The sequence below is a fragment of the Callospermophilus lateralis genome, chromosome 5 (genome assembly GCF_048772815.1).
Source record: "Callospermophilus lateralis isolate mCalLat2 chromosome 5, mCalLat2.hap1, whole genome shotgun sequence".
Classification (NCBI taxonomy): Eukaryota; Metazoa; Chordata; class Mammalia; order Rodentia; family Sciuridae; genus Callospermophilus; species Callospermophilus lateralis.
The window spans coordinates 118,812,660-118,832,050 of NC_135309.1; the positions used below are offsets into that span (position 1 = coordinate 118,812,660).

The following is a 19,391-nucleotide window of genomic DNA, read 5'->3' on the forward strand; positions in this document are numbered from 1 at the left end:
TACATTATTACTTTATTTTTCAGTTTTAAGCATTGCATATTAATTTCTTACTATTGGAAATAAGAATCTACCCAATTCTTCTTGTTTTATAATACTTGCAATGTAGTTATAGACCAATTTCAATAATTATGTTATAAATTATGAGTAAACACGATAAACAAGTGAGCCACACAGCACACTAGGATTATTTTTCTTTTTCCTAGTCAATTTTTTTCTTGGAGTTTTAATAAATTAATTTTGTTTATTTTCTATGTACCTACCTATAATTCAGCCCCATTTGATATTTTTGGATTTACTAGATTATTAATAATACTACTCTATTAATTAATAGAGTATTAACTAAATACTTTGTATTTAATTTCATCTTTTTGGAAAAAAAATCTCTCACAGACACTTCTTTCCCATGCCCTCTGGTCTGGTTGCCCTGGTACTGTAGTACCCTTTGCCTAAGCTCAAGTTTTCCTTCTTAGATCTCATTCCTTCCTTTTTCTTTTTTAACTTCCCAAGCAAAGGTTGTAGGAAATAATTCTATGAGACTGCACTTGTAGAAATGTGATCATTCCACACTCAAGCTTAGATGGTATCATTTGGTATAGAATTCTACACTAGCACTCACTACTCAGCTAAATGCAGAAGGACTTTTCACTGCATTATCTTCTAGCTTCCAGTGTTGTTGGTCTTCTAATTTTCTTTTCATTCCTGTTTTCCATCTCTGGCTTTCTGCCCTACCTTATAGGAAATTCCTTCAGTATAAGCTTCTAACCCATCCATTAAATATTTCATTTCTATTATACTTTTGTTTTCTAAAGTCAGGGTCTAATCCAATGTGATGAAGATTTGGACCTACTTTTTCCTCTATCAGGTGCAGGGTCTCTGGTCTAATTCCTAGGTCCTTGATCCACTTTGAGTTTTGTACATGGTAAGAGATAGGGTTTAGTTTCATTTGCTGTATATGAATTTCCAGTTCTCCCAGCACCATTTGTTGGAGAGGCTGTCTTTTCTTCAATGTATGTTTTTGGTTCCTTTGTCCAGTATGAGATATCTAAGTGTAATTATGTGGGTTTTTCTTTCTGTCTTCTATTCTGTACCACTGGTGTCTATTTTGGTGCCAATACCATGCTGTTTTTGTTACCATAGCTTTGCAATATAGTTTAAGGTCTGGTATTGTGATGCCTCCTGCTTTACTCTTATTGCTAAGAATTGCTTTGGCTATTCTAGGTCTCTTATTTTTCCTAATGAATTTCATGATTGCTTTTTCTATTTCTATAAGGAATGACATTGGGATTTTAATTGGAATTGCACTGAATCTGTGTAGTACTTTGGGTATATTTTTGTGGGTTTTGATATTTAATTTTAGATACTTTCCTCAGATTTTGGGCAATTCTTTTGCCACAGATGAGGCTTGTCAACTGTTTCACTGTAATATAATTGAGGTTTTAAGTCCTTCTTGGCTGATCAGAGTAACTAATACCCTGACCTGGGGCATAATAGCCTGTTGCAGGGAAAAATCTGAAGGTCTCATTTTCAGTATGTATGTGTTAATTAATCCCTCTACTTCAGAGCAGTACTCTTCTCTCAGATTTGTCACGAAAACAGTACTGCAAAGTCGGGACTGTTTTCTATTCCCCAAGAAAAAACACAGTTTTCAACTTTTTTAGATTAGAGACAGTTGCCTTGTAGCATGCTATCACAAAGGGAATTTAATAAAATCTTTATTTTTCTCCAGGAGATTTAGCATTGATATAATGTTTTTATTTAATAGATGGTTCATATTCAAATTTCACCAATTATCTCTATATTGTTCTTTATAGCAAAGTTTTTTCCCCATTCTGGGATTACATGTTACATTTAATTGTCATGCCTCTTGGTCTTAATTTGTTTATGACACTGATGTGACAGATCTGGAGTTTTATGGAATGTCTCCAAACTTAGGTTTTTCTGGCTGTTCCTCATAATTAGATTAGGGTTATGCATTTTTTTTTTTTTTGGCAGAGGAGATTACTGTATAAATGATGTCTTATTCTCAGTGTCTCAAACAAGTTGGCACCTAAACTGTCAACACTGTCCTACTTGGTAAAACTTTTGTCTACATGATTAAGATGATAGCTGCCAGATTTGTCTACTAGAAAGGTCCCTTTTCCCCTTTTGTAATTAATATGTAATGTACAGGGAGATGTTTTATGATGAACAGCCTGTTACTCCGAAGAATATGAACTACTGGTTTTAGTAACTGCTGATTTTCACTGAATCAATAACTGCTTTGAGAGGGGAAAATGGTGATTTTCCAACTCTATTATTATTTCTACATTTATTGGTTGGCATGTAAGTGCCTCTAAAGTTTTTGACCAAGACATGAATTTTAACAGCAATTCAACATTACTTTTGGAGTTTCCTGGCACTGCCAGTTGCTGAGCATTTTGAGGTTCTGGTGGCTTAATCTGGGTTACTTCTAGGCTTCTTTTCTGCCAGATTAGGATTCATTATGTTCAGTTTTGTTAAAGTGGTTAACATTTGTCCACCTACTTTCTAGCATCTAAAACATTAGTGCTCTTTTTACCTCTTTGATTTTTCTTCTTGACCTTGTAGGTTCAGATCTTTTTAAAATAAATCTCTTTCTTGTCATTTTCATTCAACTTGAAAAAATAAACTCATGTGTTTAAATCGCCATTCTTTATTTGAAGGCCACTGTTCTTTCTCCACTTTCAAACTTTATAAATAAATGGTATACAGTATGAAATCTTCTGTAATTTACTTTTTTCCCCCTCAATATCATGTTTCTGAGATTTAACCACGTTGATACACACAGCTGTAGTTCATTCTTTTTTTTTTTTTTTTTTTTTTTTTGGTGGTGCTGGGGATTGAACAAAGGTCCTTGCTAATACTAGGCAAGCACTCTACCAAATGAGTGACATCCCCACCAGTTCATTCATTTTTTTTTTTTTTTTGGTGGGGGTGGTATACCAGAGCTTGAACTCAAGGATATTCCACCACTGAGCCACACCCCAGCCCTATTTTCTATTTTATTTAGAGACAGGGTCTCATTGAGTTGCTTAGATCCTCTCTAAGTTGCCGAGGCTGGCTTTGAACTCCTGCCTCAGCCTCCTCAGCTGCTGGGATTACAGGCATGTGCCAGTGCACCCGGCTCACTTTATTCATTTTAAATGAATAATGTTATATCCCAGGATATGAACATGCTGCAATTTTCTGATCAGTTTCCACTGAATTCCTAAAAATGATATTGTGAGGTTTTGGGTGGAGGTATAGGGCCCATTTTTTCCACGAGAACATACATTCCATCTTTGTAATTTAAAAGCAGAATTTTACACACACATAATATCAGTCTTAAGACATTTAATCCTGTAACTTACAAACTAAAATAAGCCTAATAATACAGAGCACAGAGAACTCAATAAATGTCAGTTACTTGGTGACAACACTGAAATAACGCTTACAATTCAGAAAAAGATTCCTCTCTGAATGTTAAATTGCAAGATTGACATATTATAGACTAAAGCAGAGATATGAAAAGAGTAAACTAAGAGAATAGCTGCAGGGCTGGCAGCATTTGACCATAATATAACTACTATCATAGTGGAAAAAAAAAAAGTCAGTCATAATGGGGAAGCAAAGAAAAAAGGAGAACTAGAGATAAATGCTGATAATCCATAAAAACAATGTCCCTGGGAGCAGAAGCCTTAAACAAGCACCTGGTATTTCTTTCTATTTCATTTCACATCTAGCTATTCCTAGTATGGAGAGAGATATCTGGAAGTGTAGCCAATGCTATTTCCACCACTATGGGTTAAACTATCTCTGATGTGAGATTGTTTCAACCGGCATGGTGAGCATGATACGATTAAACTTTTTACTTCACTTTCTTCCTTCCTTTCTTTTTTTGGGGGAAAGGGGGCGGGGTACTGGGGATTGAATCCAGAGTTGCTTTTCCACTAAGCTACATTCCAGTCTTTTTTAAATTTTGAGACAGGGTCTCACTAAGTTGCTTAGGTGTTGCTCTAAGTTTCAGAGGCTGGCCTTGAACTGGCAATCTTCCTGCCTCAGCCTCCTGAATAGCTGGGATTACAGGTGTTCACCACTGTGCCAGGTAATTCCCCTTACTCTAATTTAATACTCCCTAAGCAATCTACTATGCTTTTCTCTTTACCAGTTCCAGTTCTTTCTTTAAATCAGCATATTGGAATTCTAGCAACCATCTGAAATTCACATGCATTTTAGTACCTATGATCACATCTTTTTGAGCCAAATCATCTTGGACTTGGTCAAAATTGAGTCCATATTTGAGAATATGGTCAAATAAACAAGCACATGATGTGTGGTCTACCCAATTACCCCAACCTTTCCTTAGAACATTAGCACCAACTCTATTCACTATTAGTTTCTTGAATTTCTTCTTCTCCTTTTATGTAGTATGTATATTAAAAACAAAGCAGGCAGAGTTCAAATATTGCAGGTTTCCCTCTACTGTTTGTAAAACTATTACTAGGAATATATTCTTCTGATGCTCCTTATTATAATGGCTACTAACTTTTAGCCACAGTGTACAGGTAACATGGGTGGAAGTTAATCTGGGGTTAGAAATTTGAAAAAGAATAGAACTCTCAAATGATTTTGAAAACTAACCAGTTTTAATAGGTTTACAAGAATAAGAGTTTTTTTCCAATGAATGAATATAAGAATTAAACATAGACAATTGCTAAGATCACAAAGAGACAACCAGACATGATGTCTTACCAAATATTTCCTACATTCTTGACAAAAATAACAAACAGGAATATCTAACTTCTGTATTAGACTATCTCTGTTGTGATACTTCTGGAAGAAAGATGACTCAGGAACATGTTGAGTTGTTCCAAGAACATAAGATCAATAATCAGACTTTGGCAAACTCTATAGGACAAATGGGCTGAATTTTTCAACATATAATTTGTAAGGATATAAAAGAAATGGAAGCAGAAACTATAAACTGAAAGAAATTTAAAATAAGTAGGGAGTTTTCAAAAAATGGTCAAGTACATATAATGTACTTCTGTGCAACAAAACTATTTAAAATGTGAGGAAATATTATTATAAAAGTCAAGTTCAGGGTTGCTTTTGTGGGGAGAAAGGACTTGTGATTGGGATGAGGCACATGGTTTTGGAGCTGGCAAAATTATTTTTCTCAACTTGGTGGGACTTGCCTTATAATAATTCATTAGATGGATTCACTTCTTTCTTGTGTGTTTTTTTTTTTTTGGTATACATGGTTTATTTTACATTAAAAGATTTCTTTCCTCTTAATATCTTTGAAGCAGCTGGGGAAAGCAAGGAGCAGGTGAATCTGTGTGATGTGGGAAAGTCAGCACAACTCACTTCAAGTAGAGAAGGGACTGTCTTTCACATACAGGAAGACTTTAGTTGAGGTTATGTGGTATAGAAAGTTTCTAGGAAAATATTACTGGTGAATGATAATTTGCTAACAAAAAATTAGAAATTCTCCTTCCTCCTGACCCTCTAAAGAACAACGTGATTAATAATACCACATTAGAAGGGAGGTAACATGAGAAAGCTCATTTTGGATAATCAAGAAGGATAACAATGAATGTCATGAATGGAATGACTTGGTCTCATTGTTCTGACTGGAGTTCATTTGTAGTACTGGAATTACCTAAAATTTACAGGGGTGGTACCTGAGGCTTGGTTATTGTAGAAGCTTCTATATAGTTACTTTGCATATCAATATTTCCATGGAAAAAGGTTTTCAAAGTTCTGGGGTAGGGGAAGCGCTTTTTACTTTGAGAACAATAGTTCTTGTGATCAAGAGAAAGGGAATCAGAAGAGCTGCTCTATCCATTCTACTGCTGTCAACCTTTAAGGATACTTCTGAATCTTGGATCACATCAACTTCATCCAAAAAAATCCCTTGGGTTCCAAAGCTTAATGATAGTGAAAAGAAGGATGTGAGAAAAGAAGGTCAAGGCAAAAGCAACATACAAAGTTAGAAATGGGCCAAGAGATGTGTTCATTCAGATACTGGCCAAATGAATACTGACAGGGTCAATATAGGAGGAATGAGTGTTTTAGTCAGCTTTTTCATTGCTGTGGCTAGAAGACCTACCAAGATAATTTTAGAAGAGTTAAAGTTTATTTGGGGACTCATGGTTTCAGAGGGTTTCAGTCTACAGATAGCCAGTTTCCTTCCTTGGGGCTCAAGATGAGGCTGAACATCATGATGGAAGAGTGTGGTAAAGGGAAGCAGCTCACATGAAGATCAGAAAGTAGACAAAGACTCCACTTGCCAGATACAAAATACAGAACATCAAAGGCATGTCCCCAGTGATCCACCTCCTCTAGCCACACCCTACCCACCATCAGTTTTCACTCACTTAATCCCATTGGGATTAGTTCACTGATTGGGTTAAGGTTCTCATAATCCATTTCACCTCTGAATGTTCTTACATTGTTTCACACATGAGCTTTTGGGGAATACCTAATATCTAAACCATAACAATGAGCATGTAAGGGCAGAAATGCCAAGTAATGAGTCATCACTCATCAAGTCGCCACTCTAACACCCTGGCCTGCTAAAGTCCATTTATGTTGTCATTAGGGTTTCCAGGTGTGAGGGAAGGGTGAGGAGAGTGGAGGAGGGGAGTCTTAGTAGACAAAGGGGAATGTCTCTAGGTAGGAAGCCATACTAACGAACTTGGACACTCATTTTATGAAATACATTTGTTTCTTACAAAATAATTTTAGAACTCTTAATGTTATTGTTTCAAAATAAAAATGATGAAAAACTCATGTTTTTGAAATATACACAACATAGAATTTTATGCTTTTTATTATGTTTTTACCACCAAACTATATTTTTAAAGTTTTAAATGAAATACAACTCAACTATTAAGTTGAGTATTATGCATAACATGCTAGCTGTATGTTTTGAAGTTTCTTTGGCTTTATGATAGAGTTCAATGGGCTGGGGCTGGGGCTCAGTGGTACAGCACTTGCCTTGCACACTAAGGCACTGGTTTGATTCTTAGCACTACATATAAATAAACAAATAAAATAAAGGTCCATCAGCAACAAAAAAATGTTAAAAGAAGTCTTAAAGATTTATGATAAGAGTTCAATATATAAAATTAAGGACAATATAAAGGCATGATTTGGATGAGACATGGAGATTCAGTGTTTCCCAAATTTTTCAGTTGAAACATGCCTATCAGTGGAGAACTCATTGGGTCCAGGGAAAAAAACTTGATGAAAGTCCAAACTTCCTATAAAGTGTTTTTTTATATTGCTTTAAATTTTTACTATTTCATTTTTAAAATTTATGAGAATTTTGTTATATTCCATAAAATGTACATTCATCTTATCCTACATTTTATTAACAATATTAGCTAAATACATTGTATAAATATTTGTTATTATAAACTATTTTAAATTATTTTCCATGGAGCAAAATGAACACTCTGGGAAGATGCATTACAGTTTTTTTTTTTTTTGAGGCTTCATATATACTTGAGAATATAAACCTCCAGTTTGGAAATATGGACTTATAAACACATGTTATTTGAATATTTTCCTGGGGTATTCTTACCTCCATTGTAGGTGGAGCCTTTCTTGTTCGTCTAATCCAAGCTAGAAAAAAAATATTTAAATGTTAGTTCTCGTACTTTACACATTTTATTCACTCATACATGAGAAGTATTTTTTGAGCACCTACTATATATTGTTATAAAATTAGGGATACAGCAGGGAAAGAACAAATGGAAGTCCCTCTTCTTCTGAGGCATATATACTAGTTGAAGACTGTTCAAAAAATAAACACAAAACATAAAATATCAGGTAGTGATTTGTGTCTCATGAAACAAATACAACTGTGTAGGGAAGATCAAGAAAGGACAGTTTCACATTTTTAAAAATCAGACCTCATTATCACCTGAATTAAATTTAGTGTATTTATGGAATACAAGCCAAATAACAATATACTAAACTTCAAGGCAATATCAAAATTATATTATTCTAGAAATTTGAATTAGTTTTCAAATGATTGAAGAAGGGTCTTGGAAAAGTTTCTATTACAAAGATTTCTCTTCCGATCTGTTCCAGCAAGCAGCTACTTCTTATGGTTAGGAAGCAACATCAGGCCTTAGTTCTCAACATTAAGGAGATGAGCTGTAGAGGTAGAGAGCAGTCCATTTGTTAAGTGCCTGTTGGATACTGTGCCCTGTGCTAAATGTTTTATAGCAAAGGAAGGGAGCCACACAGCTGCCTCTGAGAAAGTTATCGGAATCATGTGGAAGACAGTATAGCATAGTGCTGTCCTGATTTTCTGGATTCAAATATCAACTTAACATTGCTGTTTTACCCGGGGTAAGATAATTAATTTCTAAGCATCAAACTTTCTATCTCTAAAATAGAAATTATCATAGTATCTATACTGTGGGCTTTTGTGAAAATTATATAATATAAATGGTTAGTTTAGATCCTGGCATGTAAGAATAAGCAAGGAAGTCTAAGTTATTATTAGTATTATCTCTATTATTCAATACACCTACATGTCTTATAAAATACTCATAAAAGCAAAGATCAATAATATCTGCTTGCAGCCAGGAGCAGTGGTGCACACCTGTAATCCCAATGACTTGGGAAGCTGAGGCAAGAAGGATCACAAATTCAAGGACAGCCTCAGCAACTTGATGAGACCCTGTCTAAAAACAGGGGTGAGGGGATGTGCTGGGAAGGTAGCTCAGTGGTAAATAACCTTGGGTTAAATTCCTCCATACTGCAAAAAATAAAACAAACAAAAATTGTTATCTGCTTGGTCTATGAGAACATACAGGAGTTTGACAAAACATACTTTGGGAAATAAGACCTTTAGAAAGTAGGAAACATTTGTTTTATCATTTTAGTTGACTTAATCTTCATTACAAAATTATTTCACAGAGTAATTAAACAACCTTCTCAGAATTTGAATCCAGATCTGACCCTGTCTAAAAACTATCCTTGCCCTACTAAGTAGTCTCTCAAACTTTAGTGTGCAACTTGCACAGAGCTTGGAAGAATAATAGGTGTGACATTAACTATATGTCAGAAAATAAGAATTACTGACCACATTTTACAGATTTGGAAACTGAGGCACAGATAGATCAAGCAACTTGCTATGGCTATATATTCAGTGAGTAGCAGACTAGAACTCAAACCTTGACTGAATTGGCTCTAATGTCTGAGCCCTGTCCATTTACCAGTCACTTTTTCTTCAGACCAGCTTTACCAGTCTGCCTTTTATCATTTAAGTAATAGAACCAGAACCTATTCTTGTGAAAAGCCTAGCACTAAATGGTTATAGGTACAAAAACAACAATACTCAACTGTGGTTCTGGAATTAATTATTTATCCTTGCTCTGCTCTCTTGCCTGGGTCTCATACATGTATTTCCAATATGGTTCTAATGTTCCATATTCTCTACTCTATTTCTGAACTTCTATTCCTGTTATTCTTTTCTGCATTTTTTCTCATTACCTTTCAGTACTATTTGGTTCATTTCTAGACAAAACTTGAAGAGATTTTATATCCCTTCTTAAGCTATAGGGTTGACAAGGGAAGGATGAATCCATGGGAGATTTATTTTCTACCACCTAAATGCCTTGAAAAAGTAAGCACTTAATAATATAGTTGTTGACTACTTCCATTATAAAAATATTTGTTGTAATAGGATTTTGACCTGTATTAGGAAATCTGGCTGAGAAACACAAACATTCCTCTGTCCAGTCCAAAATAAATGATTTATGAAACTTTTCAGTTGCTTCTTTGTAGTCAGAATAAGTTGATTATCTCTGGTGATTTTTTTCTAGAAAAGAGGCTTTAAAAATAATTTAGTATGAATAATATCTCTAAAAAATAAGCAATAAATCTTCCATTTTCATTTAGATTAGAAAGTTAATTCCGAACAATCAACTGCTGGGCAGGGTTCAGTAAACTTTAGCCTACAAAACAAATTCAGTATACTGCTTGCTTTTACATTTTTAAAAGATTGGTTAAAAAAAAAGAGTTCAAAAGGACATCATTTCCTGACACATGAAAATTATATAGAATTCAAAACTTCAGTGTCTATGAGGTTTTACTGAAACACAGCTATACTCCTTTGTATTAATAGCTGGTATGTATTACAACCACAGATCTGAGTAGTTGTAACAGACCAACTGACTCACAAATCCTAAACTCTTTACCTTCTGGACCATCAAAGAAAAAGTTTGCCAAACCCAGTACTAGGGCTATCCTAAAGTATGACCTCTTTAGCAATGACTATATATCTTGGTCTGAAAATACTTCAATTACCTAAAATAACGATCATTATTAGGCACTATATTTTTTGTAAACTAATGACTACCTTGTATTCTAGAGTCTTTAAATATATGCCAGTGGGTATAAGATCAAGATAGTACACTGGCTTAATGCATACATACTATTGTTATGAAAAAGTCTTTCAAAATTAATGTGTCTTAATAATTAGACTATAAAACATAATTTTACTTATCTTGTAAGGTTCAATACAGAAAAAAAATTGAATCCAAATCATGGGGAAATTGATACTAAATACCATCTGCTCCCTAAGGAAAGACATTGGAGCTTCCTTTAGCTTCACTTTAAATTATCATTTAAAGGATCTTTGGTTTATCTAGATATATAAAGGCAACAGCTGAAATAAGTTTGTATGTTTATGATTCTTCAATAACCAGGCATCTGAAATGTCTTGAGATGACCATTGATGTCCAGTACTGTTTGTTATGTATACAGTAAAGGTTACAGCTGGATATATTCAATGTAATCACTCATTTATATAATCATACCCACTTTCCCAACTACTCCAAACAACATATTAAATGTCCTCCTGAAGACTGGCAGAAGTTAGGAGGAAGATGGAACAGAAGAAAACATTAATATTAGATCATTACCTTTTAAAGCTTCAAAACAATCTGTTATATAATGATTTTGCTATTGCTAATTATATCTGTAAGATCGATCCTTTATCAGTCCTCATTATAATACAATCTCTGTGTGAAGTGAATTTAGCAAGATAACTGGACACTTTATGCCTTATGATTCTCACATTCTTTCATCAGTCTTCTTTTGCATTCTCATCAGTATGCATGGGATTTTCATTGAACTTTAATATTCCTACTGGAACATAACAAACCATAATGAGTGTAAAAGTGCATGTGCAAATTAAAACTCCCATTAATCACTAAGAGACTAGAAGAAGGCATGAAAATACTTGATGAAGTGTACATTCTTCAAATCTATAAATGTCCAATATATTTTTAGAAGCATTGCCAATAGGTTAAATGAGATATCATACCACCAGATTCAGTAGTTGATCATGCAGAAGCAAAATTAGGGAAAAGTTACCAATAGTGTGCATCCAAATTTCACTTTAGGAAGTAACTAAAATAAAGCCTCATCTTTTAAAGTATGATCTTGCCATTTCTGACTGCTGACCTTTATAAAGAACAACATGGAGACAGAATATGGCAGAGTAGAGGAAAACTGCATTCCAAGCTGCACTGTGGCTCAGGAGCAAAGCAGTGGATGTATAGCTTCTCAGCATGGTAGGTAAAAGAGGGATTTCACTACAATTTAATAATGGACACTCAAAGTGGCTTAGGGACTCAGAAATGTGGGTACAATAAAAAAAAGAATAAAGAAAACATCAAAGACAATCAAGTGTACCTGGATGGCCAATTTGGACTCATCACAGGAAGAAGGAGGGAAATCACACCCTTGATAGGAACAAATGTAAGGTCAAAAAATGCTGCCTACAAAAGAAACAACCAATGAAGTGGAGAGAGCGCCTACAGAATGGGAACAAATTTTTACCACATGCACATCAGATAGAGCACTAATCTCTAGGATATAGGAAGAGCTCAAAAAATTTAACACCAAAAATAAATAAACAAATAAAAAATCCAATCAATAAATGGGCTAAGGAAATGAGCAGACACTTCACAGAAGATGATATAAAATCAATCAACAAATTTATGAAAAAAATGTTCAATATCTCTAGCAATTAGAAAAATGCAAATCAAAATTACTCTAAGATTTTCCCTCACTCCAGTCAGAATGGCAATTATCAGAAAAAATCAAGCAACAATAAGTACTGGTGAGGGTGTGAGAAAAAAGGTACACTGATTCATTGCTGGTGGGATTGCAAAGTGGTACAAACACTTTGGGTAAAGCAGTATGGAGACTTGGAATGGAACTACCATAAGACCCAGCTATCCCACTCCTAGGTCTATATCCAAAGGACTTAAAAGCAGCACATTACAGGGCTGGGGATGTGGCTCAAGCGATAGCACTCCCGCTTGGCATGCGTGTGGCCTGGGTTCGATCCTCAGCACCACATACAAACAAAGATGTTGTGTCCACTGAAAACTAAAAAATAAATACTAAAAAAATTCTCTCTCTCTCACTATCTCTCTCTCTCTCTTTTTTTTTTTTAAAAGCAGCACGTTACAATGATGCAGCAATGTTTATAGCAGGTCAATTCACAATTGCTAAACTGTGGAAAAAGCCTAGGTGCCCTTCAATAGATGAGTGGATAAAGAAACTATGATACACACACACACACACACACACACACACACACACACACACTGGAATATTACTCAGCCTTAAAGAAAAATGAAATTATGGCATTTATGGGTAAATGGATGGCGTCGGAGAATATCATGCTAAGCAAAGTAAGCCAATCCCAGAAAACCAAATGCCAAATGGCTTCTCTGGTAAGTGGATGCAGAACCATAATGGGGAGGGGGTAAGGGAAGAATGGAGAACCCTTGGATTGGGCAGAGGAGGGGGGAAGAGCAGGGGTATGGGGGGAAATGGTGGAATGAGATGGATATTATTACTCCTATGTATGGGTATGATTGCACAGAGAAATAAAAAGTTGTACTCCATTTGTTTAAAAAAATAAAATGAAATCAATTAATAGAATAAAATAAATGCTGCCTAATCTTAGCCAATCTAGAGGCTGTAGAACATGCTGGTACTTGAAAAGTATGCTCTGTATCTCATCTGGCCACAGAGACCTGAAGTGGGAGCCACATTGGGGTGAGCATGTCACATCAGCAACTGTGGAACCCAGATCAGAAAACACACACACACACACACACACACACACACACACACATACACATACACAAAATAACCAAAACCCACACACAGCCATGATATCCTGACAAGCACCTATCCAGTGATTTAGGCTTGGTTTGATGGAACATGGGTGAAACATGTGTCGAGTAGATTGTACCCAAGGGGAATGGAGTCAGTAGGGCAAAGGGGAGCCCAACGTGCTTCTCCTTTGTGTCTAGCTATCACATGACTAGCTGAAGTGGCCAAGAGTCTGAGTGGATGAGGGTGAATACAGTCAGGAACTAAGCCTGGAAAGGCTGTGCTCCTGGGCAGCAGTGAGTAAAGGGTCTGCCACTTCAACCCCATGACTGGATTTCTTGGGAGGCTCCTTGAACCAGAACCTTCATTAAATATTGATTACTGTCGAGCTCTAGGGGGTGGGTGAATCTAGTCTCTCCAAAGAAGGCACCACCCAAAAAAGCCCCTGAGGCCTCATTAGACCTAAACACCACCTATAGGAACTCCCTTCACAGAGCACTGCAGAAACTGTATCCTGGGAGTACACATATTTGGTTCAAATAGACAAAATGCCAATTGATAGTATGTCCTAACCCATCCCACCTCATATTGGTGAGAAGAAAAGCTGAATCTTATATTAAATAGCTTTAATCATAGGCCACTCTAACTAGCAGCGCAGAGAAAATAGGAGGGGTTAACAACCCCTCCCTTGCTATATCAGTATGTAACTCAAGAAGAACTGGAAAGAAAGAGTATTAGATATAGACTGTGACTACCCAATCTGGTCAACTATTCTGACTACCTAAATGGAGAAGATTCTTTCACTCTTCACTAAGATTTTGGATTTTAAAATTTTTTAAAAATACTTTTTATTATTATTTTTCCTTCTGTGTGGGTGTTTGTATAGGATATACACATGTGTGAATTTTGCCTGTGCTGATTGGTGCAGGGACATACATATATATATTTATTTGTCTCTTTTTCTCTCATTTTGAGCATTTTTAAAACGTAAGCATTGTTTTGTGAGGGCTCAGTTTTTTTGGATTGTATATATTGATTTGGTTTGGTATTCTTATATTTTTTTTAATATTTATTTTTTAGTTGTAGTTGGACACAATGCCTTTATTTTACTTATTTTTATGTGGTGCTTGGGATCGAACCCAGGGCCTCACACATGCTAGGTAAGCACTCTATTGCTGAGCCCCAGCCCCAGCCCCCTATTATTTTCATTTGCTTATTTCTCTCATCATCTCCAGCTAAAGGCCAAATTCTATTGTTTTCTCTCCCTTTCTCCCAATATCTTGCTTCTATTTTTCCCCCTCCTGTACAAACATTACCTGTTATATCTCTTCTGCATTCTCTTTGTTCACTTCTGAAATTGTAAACTCTTTTATAACTACCTATCACATTTCCTTTTCCCCCAAATAACTGTATTTTTGCCATATTTCAGAACTAATTGGTTTATATAACTCCTGCCTCCACCATTAATGCTGATAAAATCATCACTGCTGTAGATGACAGAGTTGACACTGCTATTGTTTTAAAGCCAGATCTAGTTCATGGTTGATTTTTTTCATGTTGATAATTGTTGAACCCACCATTCCTCTTTATTGGTGGCAATTAATGTTAAAGTTGTCATAGTAGGAAGAAAGTATTTACTTTAATACTGTTTATCGTTTGTTGTTTGCAATGGTTGTAACTATTGTTTATTTTGCTACATTCTGTGAACTGCTGGAAACCTACAGGAACACGAAAAGTTCACAGGTTAGAGACACTGCTGCTGAACTAAACACTCCCTGACTTTACTCCAACTCCAAGAAGTGAGAAGACAAAAGACCAAACCAACAACAAAGACACAAGGAGGAATAATCACAGAATGAACTCAGGTCCTATCCCTTGTCATTTAAACATACTTAGAAAACAGATGTCAGAGAATAAATGAGATAATTACAAAAAAAAAAAAAAAGATACCTGCAAAAAAGGGATAGAGGAATACACTTCAATTGATGGGCAAGATCAAGACCTCTGAAAACACACAAACAAATCCCCCCCTCCAATCCACAGTCCCTCAATAAAGGATCTCACTAATAGTAAGGTGGACAAAAACCCAGGGAAAGATTAAAAAAACATTTATAGTAATTTATAAATGATTATAAGAATGACTATTAAAATTTTCTAAAATTTTATGATGAACTAAAAGATGATCTATGGAAGAAATTAAGAGATCAATTATAGGAGATGAACCACTTTAATAAAGAAATAGAAATAGTGAAAAGAAACCAAGCAGCACTTCTAGAAATGAAAGACACAATCAATCAAAGTAAAAACTCACTGAAGGCACCACTAACAGATTAGATTGTGTAGAAAATAGAACCTCAACCCTCGAAGACAGAACTTTAGGCATTAATAATAGGCTATATGATCTTGAGTACCACAAGGAAATAAAAGAAAAATATCATAGAATGTGACCAGAATATACAAGAACTCTGTGACAACTATAAAAGAGTAAACCTGAGAATCACTGGGACAGGAGAAAAAGAACATGGACATACAAACTAAAGGCATAAAGAACATTTTCAATGAGAAAGTTACAGAAAATTTTTGCCATATGGGAAACAAGACAGACATTCACATATAGAAGACTTACTGGACCCCAAATAGGTCTAGTCAAACAAGAAACTCACCAACACATCATAATCAAAAGGCCTAACATAGAAAATTAGAAAAGAATATATAAAAAGCCACAAGAGAAACATCAGGTTATATTTAGAGGCAAACGAATAAGGCTAACTTCTAATTTCTCATCTCAGATCCTGAAAATCAAGAAGAGTGTGGAATGAGATATTCCAAGTTCTAAAAGAAAATAACTTCCACCAAGGATAATATATCCAGCAAAATGCAGTTTCAAATTTGTGGGGGGAAATAAAAACTTTCCATGACAAGAATAAATTAAAAGAATCAATGAACACCAAGTCAGCACTGCAAAGAATACTCAGAAGATAAACTGCACACAGAAGAACTAAGAGACAATTCCCAAAGCTTACAAACAGAGGAAATTAGAAGACTAATCCACTAAATGAGAATCAAGACAAGATAAAATAAATCAAGAATCCAAATGGCAGAAAACCACGAACACATATCCATACTAACACTGAATGTTAATGGCTAAACTTCCCAATTAAAAGACACAGATTGGCAGAATGGATCAAAAAGCAAGATCCAACTACATGGTGTTTACAACAGATTCATTTTATAGGCAAAGACAACCACAAGCTGAAGGAAAAAGTATGGCAAAAATATGTCATGCATCAATCCAAGAAAGCAAGCAGAAGTAGCTATTCTCATATATGTCAAAGCAGATTTCAAGCAAAAATTAATCAGAAGAAATTAAGAAGGCTACTACATCCTAGTAAAGGGAACAATCCACCAAGAAGATAGGACAGTAAACACTTATGCCCCAAATACAAATGCACTGAATTACAGAAAAAAATACTCCATTGGAGTAAATCCCCCAGAGACCCCAACACAATAATCCTGGAGAATCTCAATACATCCTTATCACTAATTAACAAGTCACGAAAGTATAAAATCTATAAAGCTATCTCCAACCTAAACAAGACTATAAATCAAATGGACCTAACAGACACCTACTAATAGCAGACTACCGCAGGAGTTCAGGCCTGGACCAGATCTGCCCACACCCACTTACATGGGACCCAGGGTCAGGATCCGCACTGCAAGAAAGGAAGACACATAGACAACATGAAAACACAAGGGAGGAAAGTGCTCCAAACAAACCAGGATACTACAATAACAGAATCCATGGATAGTGAAGTTGATGAAATGTCAGAGAAGAAGTTCAGAAGGTTCATAATTAAAATGATCTGTGAATTAAAGAATGACCCAAATGAGCAAATACAGGTAAAAACTGATCACCCCAACAAGGAGATGAGAGCAAATAAAGGTAGCAAAAGATTACTTCAAGAAAGAGATAGAGACTCTGAAAAAAAAAAAAAAAACCAGTCAGAAATCCTTGACAGGAAGGATACAATAAATCAAATACAAAATTCAATAGAAAGCATAACCAACAGACCAGATCAGTTGGAAAAAAACATAAGATAATGAAGATGAAGCATAAAATCTGGAATATAAACTTGACCATAGAGTGAAAATAGTAAGAAACCATGAACAGAACATCCAAGAATTATAAGACAGCATCAAAAGACCAAATCTTAGAGTTATAGGGATGGAAGAAGGCACAGAGTTTCAAACCAAAGGAATGCACTATCTCTTTAATGATATAATATCAGAAAATTTCCCAAGCATGAAAAATGAATTGGAAAACCAAATACAAGAGGCTTACAGGACACCAAATGTAAAAAATTACAACAGATCTACACTAAGGCTCATCATAATGAAAATGCCTAGCATACAGAATAAGGATAGAAACTTAAAAGCCGCAAGAGAGAGGAATCAGATCACATATAGGAGGAGACCAATTCATATCTCAGCAGATTTTTCAACCCAGACCCTCAAAGTCAGGAGATCATGGAACAACATATACATATCTCTGAAAAAAAAATGGATGCCAACCAAGAATCTTGTATCCAGCACAACTAAGCTTTAGATTTGATGATGGAATAAAAACCTTCCATGATAAACAAAAGTTACAAGAATTTACAACTAGAAATCCTGCATTACAGAACATCTCAGCAAAATATTCTAAGAAGAGGAAATGAAAAAGAAGAATGAAAATCTGCAGAGGGAGGTATTACACTAAAGGAAAATCTAATCAGAGGAGAAACCAAGACATGTTAAATATCAAACATAAACAAAAATGGCTCATATACAAATCATGTCTCAATAATAACCCTTAATGTTAATGGCCTAAACTCACCAGCCAAAAGACATAGACTAGCAGACTGGATTAAAAAAAAAGACCCAATAATATGCTGCCTCCAACAGACTCATCTCATAGGAAAAGACATCCACAGACTGAAGATGAAGGGTTGGGAAAAATCATATCACTCATGGAAGCAAGCAGGGGTTTCCATCCTCATATCAAATAAAGTAGACTTCAAGCTAAAATTAATCAAAAGGGATAAACAAAGACACTACATACTGCTCAAGGGAGTGCCTACATTAAAAAACGAGAGCCAGGTGCAATAGCACATGCTTGTAATCCCAGTGGCTCCGGAGGCTGAGACAAGAGGATTTCAAGTTCAAAGCCAGCCTCAGCAAAAGTGAGCCACTAAGCAACTCAGTAAGTTCCTGTCTCTAAATAAAATATGAAACAGGGCTGGGAATGTGCCTCCATGGTAAAGTGCCCCTGAGTTCAAACCTTGGTATCCCCACCTCCACCTCTGCCAAATTAAGAGATCCCAAGTAAGTGAGCTTATACTCCATCTCAAGGCCTTAGAAAAAGAAGAACAAACTAACCCACAAACTAGTAGAAGGCAGGAAATGATTAAAAGCAGAGCCAAAATCAATGAAATTGAGAATAAGAAAACAGGACCAATGTAACAAAAGAGCTGGTTCTTTGAAAAGATGAAAAACATTGACAAAACCTCAGCCAAACTAACCAAAAGAAAGAGAAAAGAAACAAATCAACAGGATCAGAGATGAAAAAGGTGATATCACAACAGATCCTTCTGAAATTCAGAGGATTATCAGAACCTATTTTGAAAATTTATATTCCAATAAATTGGAAAATATGGAAGATATTGACAAATTTCTACACACATATGACCTGCCTAAATTGAACCAGGAAAATAAAGAAAACCTAACCAGACCAATATGGAGTAATAAAATTGAAATGGAAATTAAAAGCTTTCCACAAAAGGAAAAAATCCAGCATCTAATGGATTCTCAGCTGAGTTCTACAAGACCTTTACAGTACTAACTATAGTCTTTCTCAAATTATTCCATGTAATTAAAAGGATGGGAACCCTCCCAAATACTTTTTAATGAAATCAACAAAACCAGACAATGAAGCATCAAGGAAAGAAAACTACAGATCAATATCCTGATGAACACAGACTTAAAAATCCTTACATAAAATATTAGCAAACAGATAATCAGAATAAGATATATTCCATGCTTATACAGTTATACCAAAATGGATCCTAATATCATGTATAACTATAAAGAATCAATAAAAAATATCACACACAAAAAATTAGCAAACCACATTCAAAAACACATCAAAAAGATAATATACCACGATCAAGAAGGTTTCATTCAAGGAA

General features: G+C 35.3%; 1 protein-coding gene across 1 annotated transcript in view; it reads right to left on the reverse strand.

Moving 5' to 3' along the window:
- Ndufaf2 (NADH:ubiquinone oxidoreductase complex assembly factor 2) overlaps window positions 1-19,391 on the reverse strand; it is a 192,719-nt gene that overhangs the window by 27,907 nt on the left and 145,421 nt on the right. Inside the window, exon 3 of the mRNA XM_076856120.2 lies at window positions 7,592-7,632. Coding sequence (XP_076712235.1) covers window positions 7,592-7,632 — 41 coding nt within the window. The remainder of the gene's footprint in view (window positions 1-7,591; window positions 7,633-19,391) is intronic.